The following is a 21,861-nucleotide window of genomic DNA, read 5'->3' on the forward strand; positions in this document are numbered from 1 at the left end:
AGTGAGAGACATTAAAAAATAAGGTTCCAGACTATGAAAAATATAAGTTAATAGAATCGCTTCAACTTGGAGTACCTACAATTTGCTCTAAAATGTTTTCTGATATTAAATGAAGTTGGGGGATTCTGAGGTCATATATCCTACATTCCATTTTTATAAAATGTTCCTGAATTGTCAGCCAGCTTCTTCTTAAACATTTTTAAGAGAGGAAACCTTACTGCTTCACAAAGCACTAGGAAGTTCAAAAAGAAATAAAAGGTCTCTGGGACCTCTGTCAGCACTAGGTATTCTTTCTAGGTTTATGCAAAATAGATCTAAACTCTTTGTCTTTTTCAGTTCTTTAAATACTTCGTGTCCTCATGGCATCTGTTAAACTTATTTTCAATTCTGATTCAAAATATTATAACAAACTTCCATGTAGTATGTATCATTCATAGCTCTGTATTTTCTGCAGATTTTATCAGCATAATGCACATATTTGTTAAGGCAGGCTGTGGGGTCAGGTTGGGTTTTGCAGCCTTACTCTGCCATTCACTGGTTATGTTAACTTGAGAAGATTACATAACCTTTTAAAGTCTCAGTTTTCTCATCTGTAAAATGGCATTATTGTATTTCTTCAAAAAGATGACAGGAAGAATATATTAGATATTACAAGCAAACGTGTGTGTGTGTGTTTACTCACTCAATTGTGTCTTACTCTTTGTGACCCCATGGACTGTAGCCCAGCAGGCTCCCTTGTCCATGGGATTTTTCAAGCAAGAATACTGGAGGGAATTTAATTTCCTATTCCAGGGGTGAAGTATCAATAACCTCAGATGACACCACCCTTAGGGCAGAAAGTAAAGAAGAACTAAAGAGCCTCTTGATGAAGGTGAAAGAGGAGAATGAAAGGCTGCCTTAAAACTCAACATTCAGATAACTAAGATCATGGCATCCGGTCCCATCACTTCATGGCAAATAGATGGGGAAACAATGGAAATAGTAAGAGGCTTTATTTTCTTGGGTTCTAAAATCACTGCAGATGGTGACTGCAGCCATGAAATTAAAAGACGCTTGCTCCTTGGAAGAAAAGCTATGACCAACCTAGTCAGCATATTAAAAAGCAGAAACATTACTTGGCCAACAAAGATCTGTCTAGTCAAAGCTATGGTTTTTCCAGTAATCATGTATGGATGTGAGGGTTGGCCCATAAAGAAAGCTGAGCATCAAAGAATTGATGCTTTTGAACTGTGGTGTTGGAGAAGACTCTCGAGAGTCCCTTGGACTGCAAGGAGATCTAACCAGTCCATCCTAAAGGAAATCAGTCCTGAATATACATTGGAAGGACTGATGCTGAAGCTGAAACTCCAATACTTTGGCCACCTGATGCAAAGAACTGACTCACTGGAAAAGACCTTGATGCTGGGAAAGATTGAAGGCAGGAGGAGAAGGGGACAACAGAGGGTGAGATGGTTGGATGGCATCACCGACCCAATGGACATGAGTTTGAGTAATCTCTGGGAGTTGGTGATGGACAAGGAGGTGTGGCATGCTGCAGACCATGGGGTCGCAAAGAGTTGGATATGACTGAGTGACTGAACTGACCCGAACTGATTCCAGGGGATCTTTCTGACCTAGTGATGGAACCCTTGTCTTTTGAGTCTCCTGTATTAGTAGGTAGATTCTTTTACCACCACGCCACCTGTGTAAAAATGTAAGTGTTCAGTAGATGGTAAGAGTAGATAAAATGAATTATCTTATGAGTTTAAATTACTGATTAAAAATTAGGGAAGAGGACTTCCCTGGTGGTACAGTGAATAAGAATCTGCCTGCCAGTGCAGGGAACAAAGGTTCCATTCCTGGTCTGGGACAATCCCATTAGTGGCAGGGCAGCTAAGCCCGTGCACCACAGCTGAGGAGCCCACATGCAGCTAGGGCCCTTGAGCCGCCACCACTGAGCTCACCTGCCTAGATCCTGTGCTCAGCAGCAAGAGAAGCCATCACGATAGAAACCCTCACACTGGAACCAAGAGTAGTTCCTACTTGCTGGAACTAGAGAAAGCCCACACACAGCAGTGAAGACCCAGCGCACGGCACCCACCGCCCCCACCACCCCGCCCCGCATACACACAAATTAGGGAGGAAAAGACCATCTTGGAGCCCTGAAGATAGATCTTCCAGGTTAAGTCAATCCATTAATCAGAGCATCCTACTACTATCCTCTAGCCTGCATTTCTTGAATTTGCACATCAAGACAGAATTCCCTCACTGAGTCACCCTCCATTGAATAATATGTGGGGCATTGTTGTCCAGTGCACCGAGGACCCATGAAATTTAGTACTGACTGAGAGAGCTGTGGTTTCAGTCCTCTGGAGAGAAAAGACAGAGAATGAGTGAGTGAAGGAGTCTGCCTGTTGCTTTGCTGACAAACCTTATGGCTTCCCCCTGTGGCTCAGTGGTAAAGAATCCACCTTCAATGCAGGAGACTCAGGAGATGTGGGTTTGATCACTGGTTGGGGAAGATCCCCTGGAAAAGGAAATCTCAACCCACTCTGGTATTCTTAACTGGAAAATCCCATTGACAGACTAGCCTGGTGGGTTACAGTCCATAGGGTCACAAAGACACGACTGAGACACTGATCTTGTTGCTATTGAAATTTTAACTCTTCCTAAAAAAGAGAATCATGTTAGTTCCAAATAACTTGTTCATGATGAATAGCTTCCAAAAATAAGCATTTGTTTTTTAATATTTTATTGTACTTTGTTAGAGATTGACATTAAGCTTGTCAGTTTATTATTATTATTATATCTGGTAATCCATATTCTTCTCTTTGTGAAGGCTAGTGTGTTTTAGCTTCTTTATGGGTTGAGTGACCTTCAGTTAAACATTCACTTCCGGGGTCCCTGTCTCCTTCTAAGTGAAGATAATGATCCTCAACACATTAGATTTGAGGCATGGATCACATTCCAGTATGGATGCAGAAGAAATTTGTGACCTTTAAAAGACTATCCAAATATAAGGTGATATTACAACTCTTTGCTCTTGTATTTTTATCATCAGTTGTAAGCTGCAGTCTTTGCCATATTTCCCTTGATAGTCAGTGGGCGAGTCTCCTGTTTTTCTTTTTCTTAAGCCATGCATGCTGTTTCCCCCTCCCCCTCATGTTTACTATTATGTTGTTATTTAAACATTCCCCTCTGTCCAGCACATTGTTTTATCCCAATGATTAGGCTTCTCTGTTGGATTCAGAGAACACTTCTCCTGTGTAGGCAGGCAACCTCTTCTCTCAGGTTTCCTGGTGTCACATTCAGCTGGCACCAGAAATCAAGCTTCTACATGTCCCCACATCTTTCAGTTTACTCAGCAGGGTCTTAAGTCATGGGAAGGTATGCTTCAAGCTGCATTGGTATTCTTCAAGCATTTTTGGTTGTCTTTGGCCTCAGAACCTCCTGTTTGGGCTCCTGAAAGAACGGTTTCTCTCTCCCTCTTCTTTAAGCAAGTCTCATTTGCCTGTTCTTCTCATCCCTGACACTGGCTGAATCATCGATGGTCCTTAGCAGCTTGTACGTCCGGGGTGTCAAATCAGCTCTTTTCTGTGAACATCACACAAACAGAAAAGTGTGATGCCACTATTTCAAGTCCTCCTCTTGTGTTGTACTGGTTGTACTTTTGTGATGAGGGAGGCTGGGGTGAAAGATGGAGGACCCCCCACTCCTGGGGCTCTTAATCTCACTGGGGTGACAGCGCATATACACTAGTGAAGTGAAGTTGCTCAGTCGGGTCCGACTCTCTGCAACCCCATGGACTGTAGCCTGCCAGTCTCCTCAGTCCATGGAATTTTCCAGGCAAGAGTACTGGAGTGGGTTGCCATTTCCTTCTCCATATACACTAGTACAGTGATTTATATTAAAAGATAACAAGTAACTGTTTTATGCAGATATTGCTTTGTACCAGACTATGTTCTGGATCAGCATTATTTTTTTCGAGTAAGGGTATAACATAACTTGGGTCATCATATAATTTGCTGTTCAAACCCTAACACTTGGAGCATGATGAGAAAAGTTCTTAATAATGGAGAATTTATAACAGGCTTAAGCTAAAACTGTCCTAGGCAAAATGGGATTTATCTCCTTAAAACCAGAGATAAACAAGGACTCAAACATACAATCATAGCCTTAATGGAATGATGTAGAAGGGAAGACCTATCAACTCTAAATCTGTAATTTAAATAAAGAAAGTGAAGTGAAAGAGAAAGTCAGGTGTCTGACTCTTTGTGATCCCATGGACTATACATACAGTCCATGGAATTCTCCAGGCCAGAATACTGGAGTGGGTAGCCTTTTCCTTCTCCAGGGGATCTTCCCACCCCAGGGATTGAACCCAGGTCTCCTACACTGCAGGCAGATACTTTAAATAAAATAAAATATTATATTGTACCCTAAGTCTCATAAATGGACAAAATTAGTTATGTATATTAAAAATAAGCCTTGAGATAAGATAAAGTGTTTAACATGTAAAAATATGATTTTGCTGTGTCAGAGATTTCTCTTATATAAAACTAATATGATGCTTGCTATGATAGAGATTAATGAAATTTTTAGTTAAAAAGAGTTTACTTGTCTTCTTTGATTTTAGTGAATTTTAAAAAAGTAAAATGGTTTAAAGATCTCCAGTATCTTTAAAAGGCAAACTATCCAGGGAAATTTGAATAGATGTCCTTTTTTTTCCTTTTTTTTTTTCATAAATTTCTCAGAGACAACTTTGTGACCCCATGGACTGTAGCCTGCCAGGCTCCTCTGTCCATGGGATTTTCCAGGCAATAGTACTGGAGTGGGTTGCCATTTCCTTCTCCAGGGGATCTTCCCAACCCAGGGATTGAACCCGGGTCTCCCGCATTGTAGACAGCCACTTTACCATCTGAGCCACCAGGGAAGTCCTTCAGAGACAACAAAGGATGCTAATTTGTCCCCATATTCATCCATCTGTCTTTCTGTTCATTCTTATATCCATCAAGTCAACAGGTATTTACTGAGTACTTGTGTGCTAAGCCTGAGATACTAGAAATATAGTCATTGGTGGAATCTGGTTTCTTCTCCTTTTTACCTGCTTGTTTTTCTGCTCTGTTTAAGCTCTTTGTTTTCTCATCTCTTTGGTTCTCTTTCCATTTCTCTCTGAAGCAAAGTCTATAGAATTAGGCCCCTCAATTTATTTGGCAAAAGATGTTTACTGTTCAATCAAGTATTGTAAAAGTCTTAGTAGAGCAAGAAAAATATGCATCTATGACCCATTTACTCAAAAAAAAAAAAAAAAATACACCTCGGGAAAAGAGATTCCAAGTTAGCAATTGAGGAAGGGAGTGAAGCTAACACAAGTTTCCAGTAATCTATAGTAATCCTGGTTAAATATCTTTATATTTTTGCATTTTAGTTCTGCTAATGTTACTTTACTCTGCTTTTCTCCTCTTCAAGAGGAACCCAGATGATTATAACAAAGTGGATTTGATGCCTAAGATGAGCATTCAGGGAATGGAAAGTGTTTAAGTAGGGCTGGAAAAGTGATTGCAAGTTAGGGAGTGGGGGGGTAGTCATTAGTTAATGGCAAGAGATTTGGCTCAAGAAGTAAGCAAAAGTCTTACAATCTATCTTAGGGATCTTGAACTTTATCCTGAAGGCATAGGGAAGTCTCTTAAGTTTTGTTTGTTTTGTTTTATTTGTTTTTTTTTTTTTTTTGTAAATCAAGGGAGTAACGTTATCCCATTTTACTTCTTGTTTGTAAGAGAGATAAGTATGATTAGTGACAGGGTTGTGAAAGTTTTAGAAATGTTCTGGTTAGTTACCCGGACTAGGAGATGGTGAAAAGTGTATAGACCCCAGAAAACAGATTTTGTGATTGAATGTGGGTGCCATGGGTTACACATTGTTCTCGGTTTCCATTACCTGAGAACTATGGTGATGTTACTGAGCGGTGGGGAAACTGCAGGGTGTTGAGCAGATTTTCACTTAAGCCTGTGGGTACAAATTTGATCAAATCCTTTACAATTATGCAGTGGAAGTGAGAAATAGATTCAAGGGATTAGATCTGATAAACAGAGTGCCTGAAGAACTATGGACTGAGGTTCATGATATTTGTACAGGAGACAGGGATCAAGACCACCCCCAAGAAAAACAATGCAAAAAGGCAAAATGGTTGTCTCAGGAGGCCTTACAAAGAGCTGTGAAAAGAAGAGAAATTAAAGGCAAAGGAGAAAAGGAAAGATAAACCAATTTGAATGCAGAGTTTCAAAGAATAGCAAGGAGAGATAAGAAAGCCTTCCTCAGTGATCAATGCAAAGAAACAGGAAAACAATAGAATGGGAAAGACTAGACATCTCTTCAAGAAAATGAGAGATACCAAGGGAACATTTCATGCAAAGATGGGCTCGAAAAAGGACAGAAATGGTATGGACCTAACAGAAGCAGAAGATATTAAGAAGAGGTGGCAAGAACACAGAAGAACTATACAAAAAGGATCTTCACGAACCAGATAATCATGATGTTGTGATCACTCACCTAGAACCAGACATCCTGGAATGGGAAGTCAGGTGGGCCTTAGGAAGCATCACTACGAACAAAGCTAGTGGAGGTGATGGAATTCCAGCTGAGCTATTTGAAATTCTAAAAGATGATGCTGTGAAAGTGATGCGCTCAATGTACCAGCAAATTTGGAAAACTCAGCAGTGGCCACAGGACTGGAAAAGGTCAGTTTTCATTCCAATCCCAAAGAAAGGCAATGCCAAAGAATGCTCAAACTAGTGCACAATTGCACTCATCTCACATACTAGTAAAATGATGCTCAAAATTCTCCAAGCCAGGCTTCAACAATACATGAACCGTGAACTTCAGGTATTCAAGCTGGTTTTAGAAAAGGCAGAGGAACCAGAGATTAAATTGCCAATATCCGCTGGATCATCGAAAAAGCAAGAGTTCCAGAAAAATATCTATTTCTGCTTTATTGACTATGCCAAAGCCTTTGACTGTGTGGAACACAACAAAATGTGGAAAATTCTCAAAGAAATGGAAATATCAGACCACCTGACTTGCCTTCTGAGAAATCTGTATGCAGGTCAGGAAGCAACAGTTTAGAACCATACATGGAACAGCAGACTGGTTCCAAATAGGAAAAGGAGTACGTCAAGGCTGTATATTGTCACCCTGCTTATTTAACTTATATGCAGAGTACATCATGAGAAACCCTGGGCTGGATGAAGCACAAGCTGGAATCAAGATTGCCGGGAGAAATATCAGTAACCTCAGATATGCAGATGACACCACCCTTATGGCAGAAAGTGAAGAAGCACTAAAGAGTCTCTTGATGAAAGTGAAAGAGGAGAGTGAAAAAGTTGGCTTAAAGCTCAACATTCAGAAAACGAAGATCATGGCATCAGGTCCCATCACTTCATGGCCAATAGATGGGGAAACAGTGGAAACAGTGTCAGACTTTATTTTTGGGGGCTCCAGAATCACTGCAGATGGTTACTTCATCCATGAAATTAAAAGATGCTTGCTCCTTGAAAGAAAAGCTATGACCAACCTAGACAGCATATTAAAAAGGAGAGACATTACTTTGCCAACAAAGATCCGTCTAGACAAAGCTATGGTGTTTCCAGTAGTCATGTATGGATGTGAGAGTTGCACTGTAAAGAAAGCTGAGCACTGAAGAATTGATGCTTTTGAACTGTGGTGTTGGAGAAGACTCTTGAGAGTCCCTTGGACTGCAAGGAGATCCAACCAGTCCATCTTAAAGGAAATCAGTCCTGAATATTCATTGGAAGGACTGATGCTGAAGCTAAAACTCCAATACTTTGGCCACCTGATGTGAAGAACTGACTCATTTGAAAAGATCCTGATGCTGGGAAAGATTGAAGGCAGGAAGAGAAGGGGACGACAGAGGATGAGATAGTTGGATGGCATCACCGACCCAATGGACATGAGTTTGAATAATCTCTGGGAGTTCATGATGGACAGGGAGGCCTGGCTTGCTGCAGTCCATGGGGGTGCAAAGAGTTGGACATGACTGAGCAACTGAATTGAACTTCTAGAAATTATCAGAATAGCATTTAAAATTCTCACACTAAAAACTTTATTGTGAGCATTTGGTAAAGAAATACTTACGACAACTGACTTTTATAGTTAATTTCCTGTGCTTTCTCCTGGTCCTTTCCAATGACAGCAGGAATCACCTTGTAAATAGAGAAATCACAAAAGACAGCCTAAAGTGAGAGAGAAAGTGAGTGGTGGTGACTGAGGATGGCATTGACTGTTCATTGTATTGGTTCATAAACCTTTCACATCCGTCACCTACTGGCAGAAAGCCTGAATGGAAGGGGAAGGGGAAAACCTTAACGGTTGCATAACATCCTGATTTATAGAGTTCTGGGTCATAATTGCCACTGGGTTCCAGTTCTAGTTCTGCTACATAACTAATTGTGAGATCTTGGACAAATTTTTTTCATCTCTTTTTGTCTGTTAACTTGTTCATCTGCAAAATGGAGGTAAAAATGGTACTAACCTCATTTTATAAGTCTTCAGTTATTATATGTGGCACTGTTATTATAAAAGGTTTTCTTTCAGCAGATGGAATGAGTAAAGCCTCAGGTAATGGGCAGCGAGGACTGATGGAATTATAATGACCTTTCTGTCCTGTATCCATGATTTTAGACTCGGTAGGGAACACATAGTTTATTGAGTGTGTCCTTGTAATATTTTCATTCTAAGGAGAACATGTCATAGTGGCAGCAGCAGCGGCAGTGATGAGAACGGTAAGAATAGCTTGTGTGTAACATCCATATCCACCTGATGAGGTATAGATACTTCCTGGTCTCACTTTTACCATTGAGGAGCCTGGTTGTTACCTGAAATAGCCACTCAAGGCAAACAGCTAGTGAGTCCTGGAGCTGGGATGCAATCCATCTGGTTGAACTTGAGACACTTCACTCCTTAGTCACTACCCTGATTGCCTCTGTGGTGTGTTTAAATAGTCCCTGTTCCCTCAATAGCCCCCTCACAAAAGAGCAAAAATCGGCTTAATTTTCATTAAAGGCGACAGGTTTGAGGGTCTGAACCTTCAGATCACAGTAGTGGAAGAGATTATTAATCTCTCTTTTCTGTTTCTCTTTTAGGTATCAGTTTTTCTTGCAGGTGAAGCAAGATGTCCTTCAGGGCCGGCTGCCCTGCCCCATTAACACTGCTGCTCAACTGGGAGCGTATGCCATCCAGGGTGGGTTTCACTTAAGCAGACTTGCTTCAGAGGTCTTGAGAAGGATGTTTGAATTTTTCTTTTTAAGCAAGTTTATAAACTAAATGACATTTTGCTAAAAAGAAATTGAATTTAGTTAGAATTCTAGGTTTAATCAACATGCTCTCAGAAGAGGTGAAAATGAAACTGGTTACATATCCCTGATAGTAGGTCCCATGGAATTTTAGCCATAGGAGTGGCATTGATTCTTGACTCAGTGGAGAGTCTGAAAATCTGTTCTGTTCTACATTCTGCCTAAGTTGATCGATCCGTCATAGTTGCTGTGTCTCAGAGATCCGACTGATTCCAGGTGGCTGCTGTGAAGATTCCACATGGGCAGGTGCCATCACCAGTTTTATGTGTTGCCTACAGTCAACACCCATTGTCCATTAGCTCTTGGAATCAATGTGGCCACCATATTGAGGGGCAGCTCCAGGCTGCATTGTCATTTTGGAGGCTGAATCTGAGGCTGTCTTCTATTTATAATTACTGAGCCCTTTCAAGGAATCAAGCTAGATATGGGGTGATGAGATAGTATGTTAAGGAACATACTGTGTAGTTCTTGCAGACCAGAAACAGTCTAGAAAAAATATTCCCAGAAAAATGCTGTGTAAATGAACTGGGGAACTGGGTTGGGCTTGGAAGCTGATTAATGTAGGAAGAATTTTTATAAGCCTAACACAGTGAATTCTCTGGTTTCATTTTGTTCTTTGTGTAAACTGTAGTGGGGTTACGTGCAACATCGTGTTGTATTTCCATGACCATTATTTGGGGCAAATATGTTTTGAACCACATGCTTTATCTCTTAGTGTTCTTGTCAGAGAGAGGATCTGGTTGTTTTTCACCTCAGGCATTTCCATTATATGTGCTTTAAATTCTATTTACAACATTGTACTTCATATAAACTGGTAAGAATAAGTTAAATGAAAATGATAGTTATAGTCTCACAGAAAGCAAAAATGTTATGATTTTTAGATAAGGTTTTGTTTATATTCTCTATATATGCTCATCAGAGTTGTTTTAAACTAAAATTAGTTACCTTATATAAATTTATTAGTAAAGCATTTGAAGAAAATATTTAAGCATGATAGGCATACTTTTATTCCTGTATTTTTAGGTATATTATCCTAAAATAGAAAAAAATTACATTTTGTTTCTTTTTTAGCTGAACTCGGAGATTATGATCCATATAAACATACTGCAGGCTATGTGTCAGAGTACCGATTTGTTCCTGATCAAAAGGAAGAACTTGAAGAAGCTATAGAAAGGATTCATAAAACTCTAACGTAAGAAGCACATCTTATTAACAATAATCAGCACATTTTATTAACAATAATCAGCATTAGAGCCTCAGAACTTCATTTTATAACTGGACATTTATACTCTTTGACCAACATGTCTCTGTTTCGCATACACACTCCTCCCTTCCCTCAACTTCTGGTAACCACCATGCTAGTCTCTGTTTTTATGAGGTCTCCTTTTTTAATTCCACATACAAGTGATATATTTTACAGTATTTGTCTTCATCTGTCTTATGTCGTTTAGCATTATGCCCTCACAGTGTATTCATAGACTTGAAAATTGCTAAGAGAGTAGATTTTAAATGTTAGCACAACAAAAATGATAGCCATGCTATGATGGTAATCATTATGCAATATGTGTTTAAACATATCAAATCACTATGGTATACACCTTGAACTTACATAATGTTATATGTCAATTATATCTCAATAAAGCAGGAAAAAAAAAGAATCCCACTTTACATTGCATCAGCGATCATCTTATGCTATTGACAGGCTTAAGAAAAGTTTCTTATTCTATGTCTTGAACATTTTTCTTTTTAAAGGTTTTTTTTTTTTTTACTGCTTATAACACTAAAATGCTCATAGGAAACCCAGACAATTTAAAAAGGAAAAAAATAAGTGTAAAAGAGTAAATCCTAATACTTAAAGTCAGTGTATTTTTAGTCAGTGGCCTTTCAGATCCCTCTCTATGCATAATTTCCCACAGAGAAAATTTATTTTGTATGAAAATTTATTTTATTTAGATTTATGTATGTATGAAATGAAATATATAAATGTATTTATGTATGTATGAAATACATAAATGAAATCATTCTGTTCATACTATATTTTACAATTTTATATTTTTTTCAGTCACCAGTACCTCGTGAAATTAATTTTTTTAAACTATGAACACATTTTATAGTCACAAAAGCCTTAATGTATTCTGGATTTGCTCTGTCTTAAGTATGCAAATTCTTCACAGTTACAAGCAAACCCTTATTCAGTCTTTAGCAATGAATCTGGAGATCATGACACCAGTGTGGCTTTTCAAAGGGTATTATATTAACACCACATGCACTTCTGAGAAATACACACACTCCACGAGTAGGATTTTCAATTAATGACCTGCAGCATTGAAGTTATAATTTAATTTTAGTTATTTTGTTAAATTTCCTATACTGATTAACTTTGCCTTTATTGCCTCTCATGTAACTTTCCCTCTTGAATTTGCTTGGTTTCCGATCTACCATACTTAAGAGACGAAAATGTAGAATTAATCTGGTCAACAAAAAAATGTTTGCCTAAAGGATTTGTTTCAATGAGTAGCAGCAGAAATTGCAATCAGAGAAACCAGGCTCTCTACCTTGTATTCTAGCCTTTTTCTAGAGTCCTGCGTTATAAGGTTTCACTGAAATGAGTGCTGAAAGAATGCCTGTTGCAAAATTATGAAGGCCAGTGTATTTGGCACATTCGGAGAATACTAATTGTGCTAGGAGTTCTCAAGTATAATTATGTTTTGAAATTATCAAGGAGCTTTGGCAAAGCACCTTGTCTGTTTTATGTGATGGCATTGACAGCATGGTGGTTACTTTTGAGAGGCTAAAGCTCAATCAGTATTTGGTAGCTTTTTTGTGTCTAATTTGTGATAAACATTCTTCATAGATTTCAAAAGTATTGCATTGCTGGGTTTTCCAGAGTACCATGGCTGAAACATGGGATTGCCTTGAAGTAGTATTTTTTAATATTTAAAAACTCCTTTTGTTAACCATTAAAAATCTCTTTCTCACTCTCTCTCTCTCTCACACACACACACACACACACACACAGAGTTCCACTTATCTGTGGAGATTCTTGGCAGATGCTTATCCTCATTAGGAAGGAATGCTGTTTTCTGTATATTATCACCAATGAAGAGTCAGGGAAGACTTTAAGAAAAGTGACAAGCATTTTGTATTAAGAAAATGACAGATATTTTTGCAGTTTCTGAAGAACTGCACATGTGCTCAGGAAATGCTGTTGAGCAAGGTTGGTTGTTGAGGAACCATTCTCATTCTTCCCACCACTGCTCTCCTCCGTTTACCTCCCGATGGAGAGCTGCTGGAGCATAGAGACATTTTACTCTTTGCAAAGGGGTGTGCTTTTTCATGTGAGTGCTTATATGCTCAATACTCTCTTTGGGGTTTCTGAAACTGAGACTTTTTAATATGTGTGGAGCTATTGTAATTGGCTATAATGAGCAAAACTAGATTTGGTAATACTTACAAGTGTCACCTCAGAATATAAAATTTTGTCACCAGGAAGACAGGAGGTTTCTTGAAATATGAAGGCTTAAGTTTGCATTAGCACAAAGGATTATTTATTTTTCCAGTGAATATAGTGAAAATGGTTTATATTCCCTGTGAGCGCAGTAGCTGTAAGTAAAGTAAGGCTGTTCTGTTTTTATGCTGAGTGCAGGGGTCAGGCTCCTTCTGAAGCAGAGCTGAATTACTTGAGGACTGCCAAATCCCTGGAGATGTATGGTGTTGACCTCCATCCTGTCTATGTGAGTAACATTTAATTAACACAGAATATTTTAAGCTGATGACATTTTCTTAAAAAGTCACTGAAACTCCCAAAGGAAAGCAGCAATCCTGTTGTTTAGTGAGCAGATGATACTTTTTCATCTGTGTTTTTGAACATAAAGAATCTTTTGCGTTGTTTAAATCCTAATGAGTTTTGCATAAAAGTCTGTGATTGTATTTCCATGTGTAGAAAACAATTAACTGGCTTGAAAACACAATCTGGATAATAATTCCAGAGGGGTTAGCTAAACATCAAAACGGTTTTAAATTAGTCTATAATTGATTATATTAGACAGAAAACAGGAGGATTTTCCAAAAATAGAGTGTATGGCTGAAAAGCATTCATAAAATCACCTGCATGGCAAAGTAGACTTTAGGCAACAGTACATGTATAACTATCGGTGGTTCTAGGTTGGATGTTCAGGTGTTATCAGTATCAGGGTTACTGCCTACTGTAGTTATTGCCATTGTATAAATAGGAACATTTTTGCAGATTTTCTTCAGTGGCTGATGAAAGCTTTCTGAATAGGATCAGTGGACACTTACACTGAATCTGCACTGAGTTTTCTGGACCAGGTCTTCAACTTTGAGACACTTTTCTTAGGTTACCAATTGGTTCTTCTATGCCCATGAGACTGGAATGTCATTGTCTTTGATTTTGTGAGTTTAGTTAGCAATAAACAAATTTGATTATTTGAGAAAGTGAATCAGATGTTTTATTTACATGAAATGAATTGCTAAAGGGTGTATGTAGATTGAATGCTTGTCAATTGAATTATGGACTCAGAACTCAGTTTTTAAGAAATCCTGATAATACTTACTATAATACAGGCACTAATTGATGTATTCATTTTGTAATATGTCTTTTGCTCATAAGAGTCTCAGAGTTTCCCAAAACAAATCATCTCATTTTATTTGTAAAAAACTAGAAGCATCCCTGTGTATACTGTTAATATGGCATGAAAGTTACATATTTGGTAGAAGTAGTTGTTCCCTGATAAATTATAATCTAATCTCATTAAACCATTAAATGCTCCATCCTACTGTCCTTTAAAACTTCTTCTAAAACTTTATGGAATACTTCCCTTTTTCTCTTCTTGCCACATTAATCTTGTTAGGTTTTCAGTTTTTTAAAAAGTATATTTTATAGGGAATGTATAAAGAGGGTCTTCTGTAAAATACCTCTACGTTTGTGTAATGTTTATCCTAATTCAAAAAACGCGTTTTTTTGTGAGAGGTGGAAATTTATGGCAAATTAATCAGATTCATTAGTATCTTCCATACATTGCTTTAAAATTGAATTTTTAGAACTAAAAATAGGCTACAGCTGATTTTCTTTGAAAATATATTTATCTTATGTTCCTTGGGAATTTGGCTTTGCAGGCTGTTGTTTGACCTTAGAATAGGAAAAAAAAAAAAAAAATACAAACTCAATTCCCTGTTTGGTATGCACTCTGTGACATTTTCAATTCAGAATCCCATTTTCTTAATTGGGATTTGTTATTGCCCAGAAATGAAAGGTTTCAAGTCTTTACCAGAAGAGATCGTATTTTAAAATTTTTGAGCAGTCTTAAGTCACAAATGAAAATAGAAAGGCGTATGCTGGAGACCTCAGAAAACCATGCAGGTGGCTGACTGAGGTTTCTAGGGAGGACGATGGTGAACCAGGCCTCATGATCGTCCAGATCGGAGAGTAAGATCAAGATAAGTGATCTTGAAAAGGGCCCTTTAGGGCAGCCAGTGGTTATCAGTTCTTGGCTGCTCAGGAGAATCACCTAGAACATTTATGTGTTTTTGTTACCTGGATTCCATCATTGCTGCTGCTAAGTCACTTCAGTCGTGTCCGACTCTGTGCGACCCCATAGACGGCAGCCCACCAGGCTCCCCCGTCCCTGGGATCCTCCAGGCAAGAACACTGGAGTGGGTTGCCATTTCCTTCTCCAATGCATGAAAGGGAAAAGTGAAAGTGAAGTCACTCAGTCATGTCCAACTCTTTGTGACCCCATGGACTGCAGCCCACCAGGCTCCTCTGTCCTTGGGATTTTCCAGGCAAGAGTACTGGAGTGGGTGGCCATTGCCTTCTCCAGGATTCCATCATTATAGATTCCCATTTAACCTGTTTTGATGGTACCCAGGCAAGAGCATTTTAAGGTCCATGGGGGATTCCAGTTAATATGCAGCTAGGGTTGAAGACCACTATAGAAGCAACATGGAGTGCATCAGTCAGTGGCCTGATTGGTGGGTGGTCCAGGTGGTCCAGGTTCTTTTAATGAACTGAGGTGACCAGTTAGAATACACAAGAACACTTTTCTTAAAAACTTCAGGAAAAATGAGCAGCAAGTTAGCTACCATGATAGCTTAACTAGCTTTCTAAGCTGATGTCTTTGAAAAACCAGATCCAGTATTTATGCAACAGATAATGTGCATATGGCTAATTATAGTTTGACAGAGACTTTTTACATGAATAAATTTATGGTTACAAGCATATGTTTGTTTTTGCAGGGAGAAAACAAATCTGAGTATTTTTTAGGATTAACTCCGGTTGGTGTCGTTGTCTATAAGAATAAAAAACAAGTGGGAAAGTATTTCTGGTAAGTTTAACTTGAGGGCAAAATTGGTATTAAAGTTGTGCACTGTATGTATTGGGCTTATGGAACTAGAATGTCACTGAAAGTGTTGGGGAAAAGCAAACAGACATTTCCAGTGGTTGATAATAAATGAGTGAAACTGGGTGTAAGTTCTCTTCTAGTTCCTGTCGGTGTGTATGTTCTCTGTAAATTTGAGGTATTTTTATTCTAGACTCTTGTCCATGGAGGCTGTTTATAATAGGATTTCCTATCCATTCCAGTGTGTGTGGTGAACTGTGGGCCCAGGACTGCTCTGAGTTCTGACCCTAAATGAGGCAGGATCTGAGAGAGATTGGGGAGCCCACAGCACTACACTGTTTCTGGAAAGGCTGTACTGCCAGGGCCTGGGGATGCCAAGCTCACCTGCATTCACTGGAGAAGCCCAGGAGAATGAGAAGGAAGTGTGTTTAGGAAGGTGTCCAGAGCAAAGGATATACAGGGAACTCTCTACAGTTACAGTAGCAACCTATGAAGGGCCCAGTAGGAGCAACCTTTTTTTCTACCGGATACTTCTCTGAATTTCTGATTAATTCTTAAAAGCACCAGTAGCACTACCATCTGCTTTGTTTTTCAGGCCTCGGATTACAAAGGTTCACTTCAAGGAGACCCAGTTTGAACTCAGAGTACTGGGAAAAGATGTAAGTTTGTGTTTAGTGCTTAGCTTCCCTGAGACGGGAAGCCTTGTCTGCTCACTGATAACTTAGAAGACCTAGTAAAGTAAAACTGCCATGTTTTCTTCAGCTGCGGCCACAGGGAACCAGGTTAATTGACTCGGGTAAACAACTCCTTTTCAAGGAAGGGAAGGGGAAGTGAGTATAAATGAATGAGTTAGTAATGGAGAAATGTCACTTCAGTTTTAACAAAGGGGAAAAAATAACCTTTCTAGGGCACAGGAGCGAATAGGAGGTGATTATCATTATTAGTTCTTCAGTATTGTCTGTGAAGGTAGATCAGATCAGATCAGATCAGTCGCTCAGTCGTGTCCAACTCTTTGCGACCCCATTAATCACAGCACGCCAGGCCTCCCTGTCCATCACTAACTCCCAGAATTCACTGAGACTCATGTCCATCAAGTCAGTGATGCCATCCAGCCATCTCATCCTCTGTCATCCCCTTCTCCTCTTGCCCCCATTCCCTCCCAGCATCAGAGTCTTTTCCAATGAGTCAACTCTTCCCATGACGTGGCCAAAGTACTGGAGTTTCAGCTTTAGCATCATTCCTTCCAAAGAAATCTCAGGGCTGATCTCCTTCAGAATGGACTGGTTGGATCTCCTTGCAGTCCAAGGGACTCTCAAGAGTCTTCTCCAACACCACAGTTCAAAAGCATCAATTCTTCAGCACTCAGCTTTCTTCACAGTCCAACTCTCACATCCATACATGACCACAGGAAAAACCATAGCCTTGACTAGACGAACCTTTGTTGACAAAGTAATGTCTCTGCTTTTGAATATGCTATCTAGGTTGGTCATAACTTTCCTTCCAAGTAGTAAGTGTCTTTTAATTTTATGGCTGCAGTCACCATCTGTAGTGATTTTGGAGCCCAGAAAAATAAAGTCTGACACTGTTTCCACTGTTTCCCCATCTATTTCCCATAAAGTGGTGGGACCGGATGCCATGATCTTTGTTTTCTGAATGTTGAGCTTTAAGCCAACTTTTTCACTCTCCTCTTTCACTTTCGTCAAGAGGCTTTTCAGTTCCTCTTCACTTTGTGCCATAAGGGTGGTGTCATCTGCATATCTGAGGTTATTGATATTTCTCCCGGCAATCTTGATTCCAGCTTGTGTTTCTTCCAGTCCAGCGTTTCTCATGATGTACTCTGCATATAAGTTAAATAAACAGGGTGACAATATACAGCCTTGACGAACTCCTTTTCCTATTTGGAACCAGTCTGTTGTTCCATGTCCAGTTCTAACTGTTGCTTCCTGACCTGCATACAAATTTCTCAAGAGGCAGGCCAGGTGGTCTGGTATTCCCATCTCTTTCAGAATTTTCCACAGTTGATTGTGATCCACACAGTCAAAGGCTTTGGCATAGTCAATAAAGCAGAAATAGATGTTTCTCTGGAACTCTCTTGCTTTTTCCATGATCCAGCGGATGTTGGTACTTTGATCTCTTGTTCCTCTGCCTTTTCTAAAACCAGCTTGAACATCAGGAAGTTCACGGTTCACATATTGCTGAAGCCTGGCTTGGAGAATTTTGAGCATCACTTTACTAGCGTGTGAGATGAGTGCAATTGTGCGGTAGTTTGAGCATTCTTTGGCATTGCCTTTCTTTGGGATTGGAATGAAAACTGACCTTTTCCAGTCCTGTGGCCACTGCTGAGTTTTCCAACTTTGCTGGCATATTGAGTGCAGCACTTTCACAGCATCATCTTTCAGGATTTGGAATAGCTCAACTGGAATTCCATTGCCTGCACCAGCTTTGTTCATAGTGATGCTTTCTAAGGCCCACTTGACTTCACATTCCAGGATATCAGGCTCTAGATGAGTGATCACACCATCATGATTATCTGAGTCGTGAAGATCTTTTTTGTACAGTTCTTCTGTGTATTCTTGCCACCTCTTCCTAATATCTTCTGCTTCTGTTAGGTTCATACCATTTCTGTCCTTTATCGAGCCCATCTTTGCATGAAATGTTCCCTTGGTATCTCTGATTTTCTTGAAGAGATCCCTAGTCTTTCCCATTCTGTTGTTTTCCTCTATTTCTTTGCATTGATCGCTGAAGAAGGCTTTCTTATCTCTTCTTGCTATTCTTTGGAACTCTGTATTCAGATGTTTATATCTTTCCTTTTCTCCTTTGCTTTTCACTTCTCTTCTTTTCACAGCTATTTGTAAGGCCCCCCCAGACAGCCATTTTGCTTTTTGCATTTCTTTTCCATGGGGATGGTCTTCATCCCTGTCTCCTGTACAATATCACGAACCTCATTCCATAGTTCATCAGGCACTCTATCTATCAGTTCTAGGCCCTTAAATCTATTTCTCACTTCCACTGTATAATCAGAAGGGATTTGATTTAGGTCATACCTGAATGGTCTAGTGGTTTTCCCTACTTTCATCAATTTAAGTCTGAATTTGGCAATAAGGAGTTCGTGGTCTGAGCCACAGTCAGCTCCTGGTCTTGTTTTTGCTGACTGTATAGAGCTTCTCCATCTTTGGTTGCAAAGAATATAATCAGTCTGATTTCGGTGTTGACCATCTGGTGATGTCCATGTGTAGAGTCTTCTCTTGTGTTGTTGGAAGAGGGTGTTTGCTATGACCAGTGCATTTTCTTGGCAAAACTCTATTAGTCTTTGCCCTGCTTCATTCCGTATTCCAAGGCCAAATTTGCCTGTTACTCCAGGTGTTTCTTGACTTAAGATTCATGTAATTAGAAGGGTGCAGCCTTCATGCAGGACAAAACATGTCCTAATTTTGTCTCAAAGTCAGTTGAACAATATAGGAAGTCACACTTCTGTTCTTTCCCTAGTTGAGCATGGTAGGTAAACCAGATGAGAAATTCTGGATGCTTTCAAGGGAGTGTGAGCCAAGGCTGCAAAAATGCTGATTGTCCTGCTACAGCTTGGCAGAGACCTCCAGGACTACTTGGTTAGTAGGCACAGGATTTGTTAGAGCCTCAGGGTGCTCTCCTGCCTTGATGAGTAGTTTTAGGGAAACCAGGCAAAAGAAGACAAGAATATGAAAGCTTCCTTTTAATCTCCCTGTGAAAGTAATGCTTCCTTGAAGTGCTGTTACTATGATTCATGTTTATGGGATACACAGGTGAAAATAAGACGTAGGCGAATCCACCCTTCTGTCTCTTTAATACTAGCTTTTGGCAGAACAGAATTCAAGTGAATGGTCTTGAATTGACTTTCTAATAAGACACTTGTAAAAAGAGGTAAAACCAATCTGCTGATGCAGCCACGAACTAAGACACAGGAAGAAAAGTGGCTGCAACCACAGTTGGAACATATCTGGCTCAGTGTCCTGTATGCAGCAGGTGCTCAGTAAACACTTGTCACCTGATCAGTGAACTGATGTACTAGGGTGGTGGGCTGCCAAAGCAGAGAACTTGGTACTACCATTCGTTCTTCTAGAAGAAAATGCAGTGATCCCTCCCAGAATTACGTGGCGCGCTAGCAGAGTGTTTAGTGAGAATGTGATAGTAGGGGTTCCCTGGCAGTCCAGTGGTTAGGACTCCACACTTCCAACTGCTAGGGCCCATGTTCAGTCCCTGGTCGGGGGATCTACGATTACAACCTCACAAACTGCGTGGCCTTGAGAGGGAAAAACAAAACAAAGCATGATAATAAAATGGTAAGACTTTTTCATGGAAACATCACTATTATTCAATGTCATTTTTCCATTGAGATCTAACTTACTTTTGTGAATGAGGTCCTTTGGTGAACTCTTTGTACATTATTACTACACTGCCTTAAAATGCCATCTGCTGCTTTGAGATAAAAGTTTGGTAAAGTTGCAGCTAACTTGAACTTTCAATTTCTTACATTTCTTCATTATTAGGCAAAAGCAACAATAAAGTTGATGTCATTGTGTGATTTTTTATTTTTTTAGTGGCAGTCTCCAGGGGGTGGCCTGGTTTCCTACACACACAGCTCAATGTCTGTGCCCTGGCATTTCTGAGAAAGCGTGACCGTTTGTCAGTGTGCATCCTGAGGCACCGTGTGCTCCTGGCTCTTTTAGTGGCTGTGGTCTTTAGTAAAGTGACAGAGCAGGTCACATATAACTCATGCTTGAATCAAAGGGATTAAAATTTTTGTTTTACACATGAAAAGATGCTCAACATCACTCATTATCAGAGAAATGTAAATCAAAACCACAATGAGGTACCATCTCACTCCGGTGAGAATGGCTGCTATCAAAAAGTCTACAAACAATAAATGCTGGGGAGGGTGTGGAGAAAAGGGAACCCTCTTACACTGTTGGTGGGAATGCAAACTAGTACAGCCACTATGGAGAACAGTGTGGAGATTCCTTAAAAAACTGGAAATAGAACTGCCATACGACCCAGCAATCCCACTGCTGGGCATACACACTGAGCAAACCAGAATTGAAAGAGACACGTGTACCCCATTGTTCATCGCAGCACTGTTTACAATAGCCAGGACATGGAAGCAACCTAGATGCCCATTGGCAGACGAATGGATAAGAAATCTGTGGTACATATACACAATGGAATATTACACAGCTATTAAAAAGAATGCATTTGAATCAGTTCTATTGAGGTGGATGAAACTGGAGCCTATTATACAGAGTGAAGTAAGTCAGAAAGAAAAACACCAATACATATTCTATGTTTATATATATATATTGTATATATTATATAATATATACAATATATATTAACACATATATATGGAATTTAGAAAGATGGTAACGATGACCCTATATGCGAGACAGCAAAAGAGACACAGATGTAAAGAACAGACTTTTGGACTCTGGGGGAGAAGGTGAGGGTGGGATGATCTGAGAGAATAGCATTGAAACATGTATATTACCATATGTGCAACGGATCACCAGTCCAGGTTCAATGTATGAGACAGGGTGCTCAGGGATAGTGCACTGGGATGACCCTGAGGGATGGGATGGGGAGGGAGGTGGGAGGGGGGTTCAGGGTGTGGAACACATGTACACGCATGGCTGATTCATGTCAACGTATGCAGAACCACTACAATATTGTAAAGTAATTAGCCTCCAATTAAAATAAATTAAAAAAAAGAAAAAATTTTTGTTTTATTAAATACTACATTAACCAAAGCACACCATTTCCTGAGTATTCTGGATTTGCAGAGTCTTTTTTCTTTCTCTACCAGGGCATCTCTTTGTGAGGTGGTGATATATATGTTAGAATAAAGTTGATTAATATGGAGGCCTAACTGTTAATCACAGATTAAATAAGCCCCTGAAAGTTATCACCTGGAACAGTAATCACCATCAATTTGAAAAATGATTGAGGGCCTTATTCTGCTGGTTTTCTGGTTGACTGCTCCAGAGACTTAACTACGTATGTTAAGTGCTGTTAGGGCCAAATTCAGAGATTGAGTTCTCAAAAGAATAGCAATGTCCTGTAGATAAAATATTTTCCTGAGGTCGCTCTGTGGCACTGCTGCTTCTGCTGCTGCTAAGTCGCTTCAG

General features: G+C 39.6%; 1 protein-coding gene across 5 annotated transcripts in view; it reads left to right on the forward strand.

Annotated features, from left to right (window-relative positions):
• Nucleotides 1-21,861, forward strand: part of EPB41L4A (erythrocyte membrane protein band 4.1 like 4A) — a 292,774-nt gene that overhangs the window by 166,979 nt on the left and 103,934 nt on the right. For all 5 annotated transcript variants that reach the window (XM_019968015.2, XM_070796629.1, XM_070796630.1 and 2 more), the window contains 5 exons: nucleotides 9,138-9,235; nucleotides 10,419-10,539; nucleotides 12,994-13,081; nucleotides 15,603-15,691; nucleotides 16,302-16,365. In XM_019968015.2, coding sequence (XP_019823574.2) covers nucleotides 9,138-9,235; nucleotides 10,419-10,539; nucleotides 12,994-13,081; nucleotides 15,603-15,691; nucleotides 16,302-16,365 — 460 coding nt within the window. The remainder of the gene's footprint in view (nucleotides 1-9,137; nucleotides 9,236-10,418; nucleotides 10,540-12,993; nucleotides 13,082-15,602; nucleotides 15,692-16,301; nucleotides 16,366-21,861) is intronic.

The sequence above is a fragment of the Bos indicus genome, chromosome 10 (genome assembly GCF_029378745.1).
Source record: "Bos indicus isolate NIAB-ARS_2022 breed Sahiwal x Tharparkar chromosome 10, NIAB-ARS_B.indTharparkar_mat_pri_1.0, whole genome shotgun sequence".
Lineage (NCBI taxonomy): Eukaryota > Metazoa > Chordata > Mammalia > Artiodactyla > Bovidae > Bos > Bos indicus.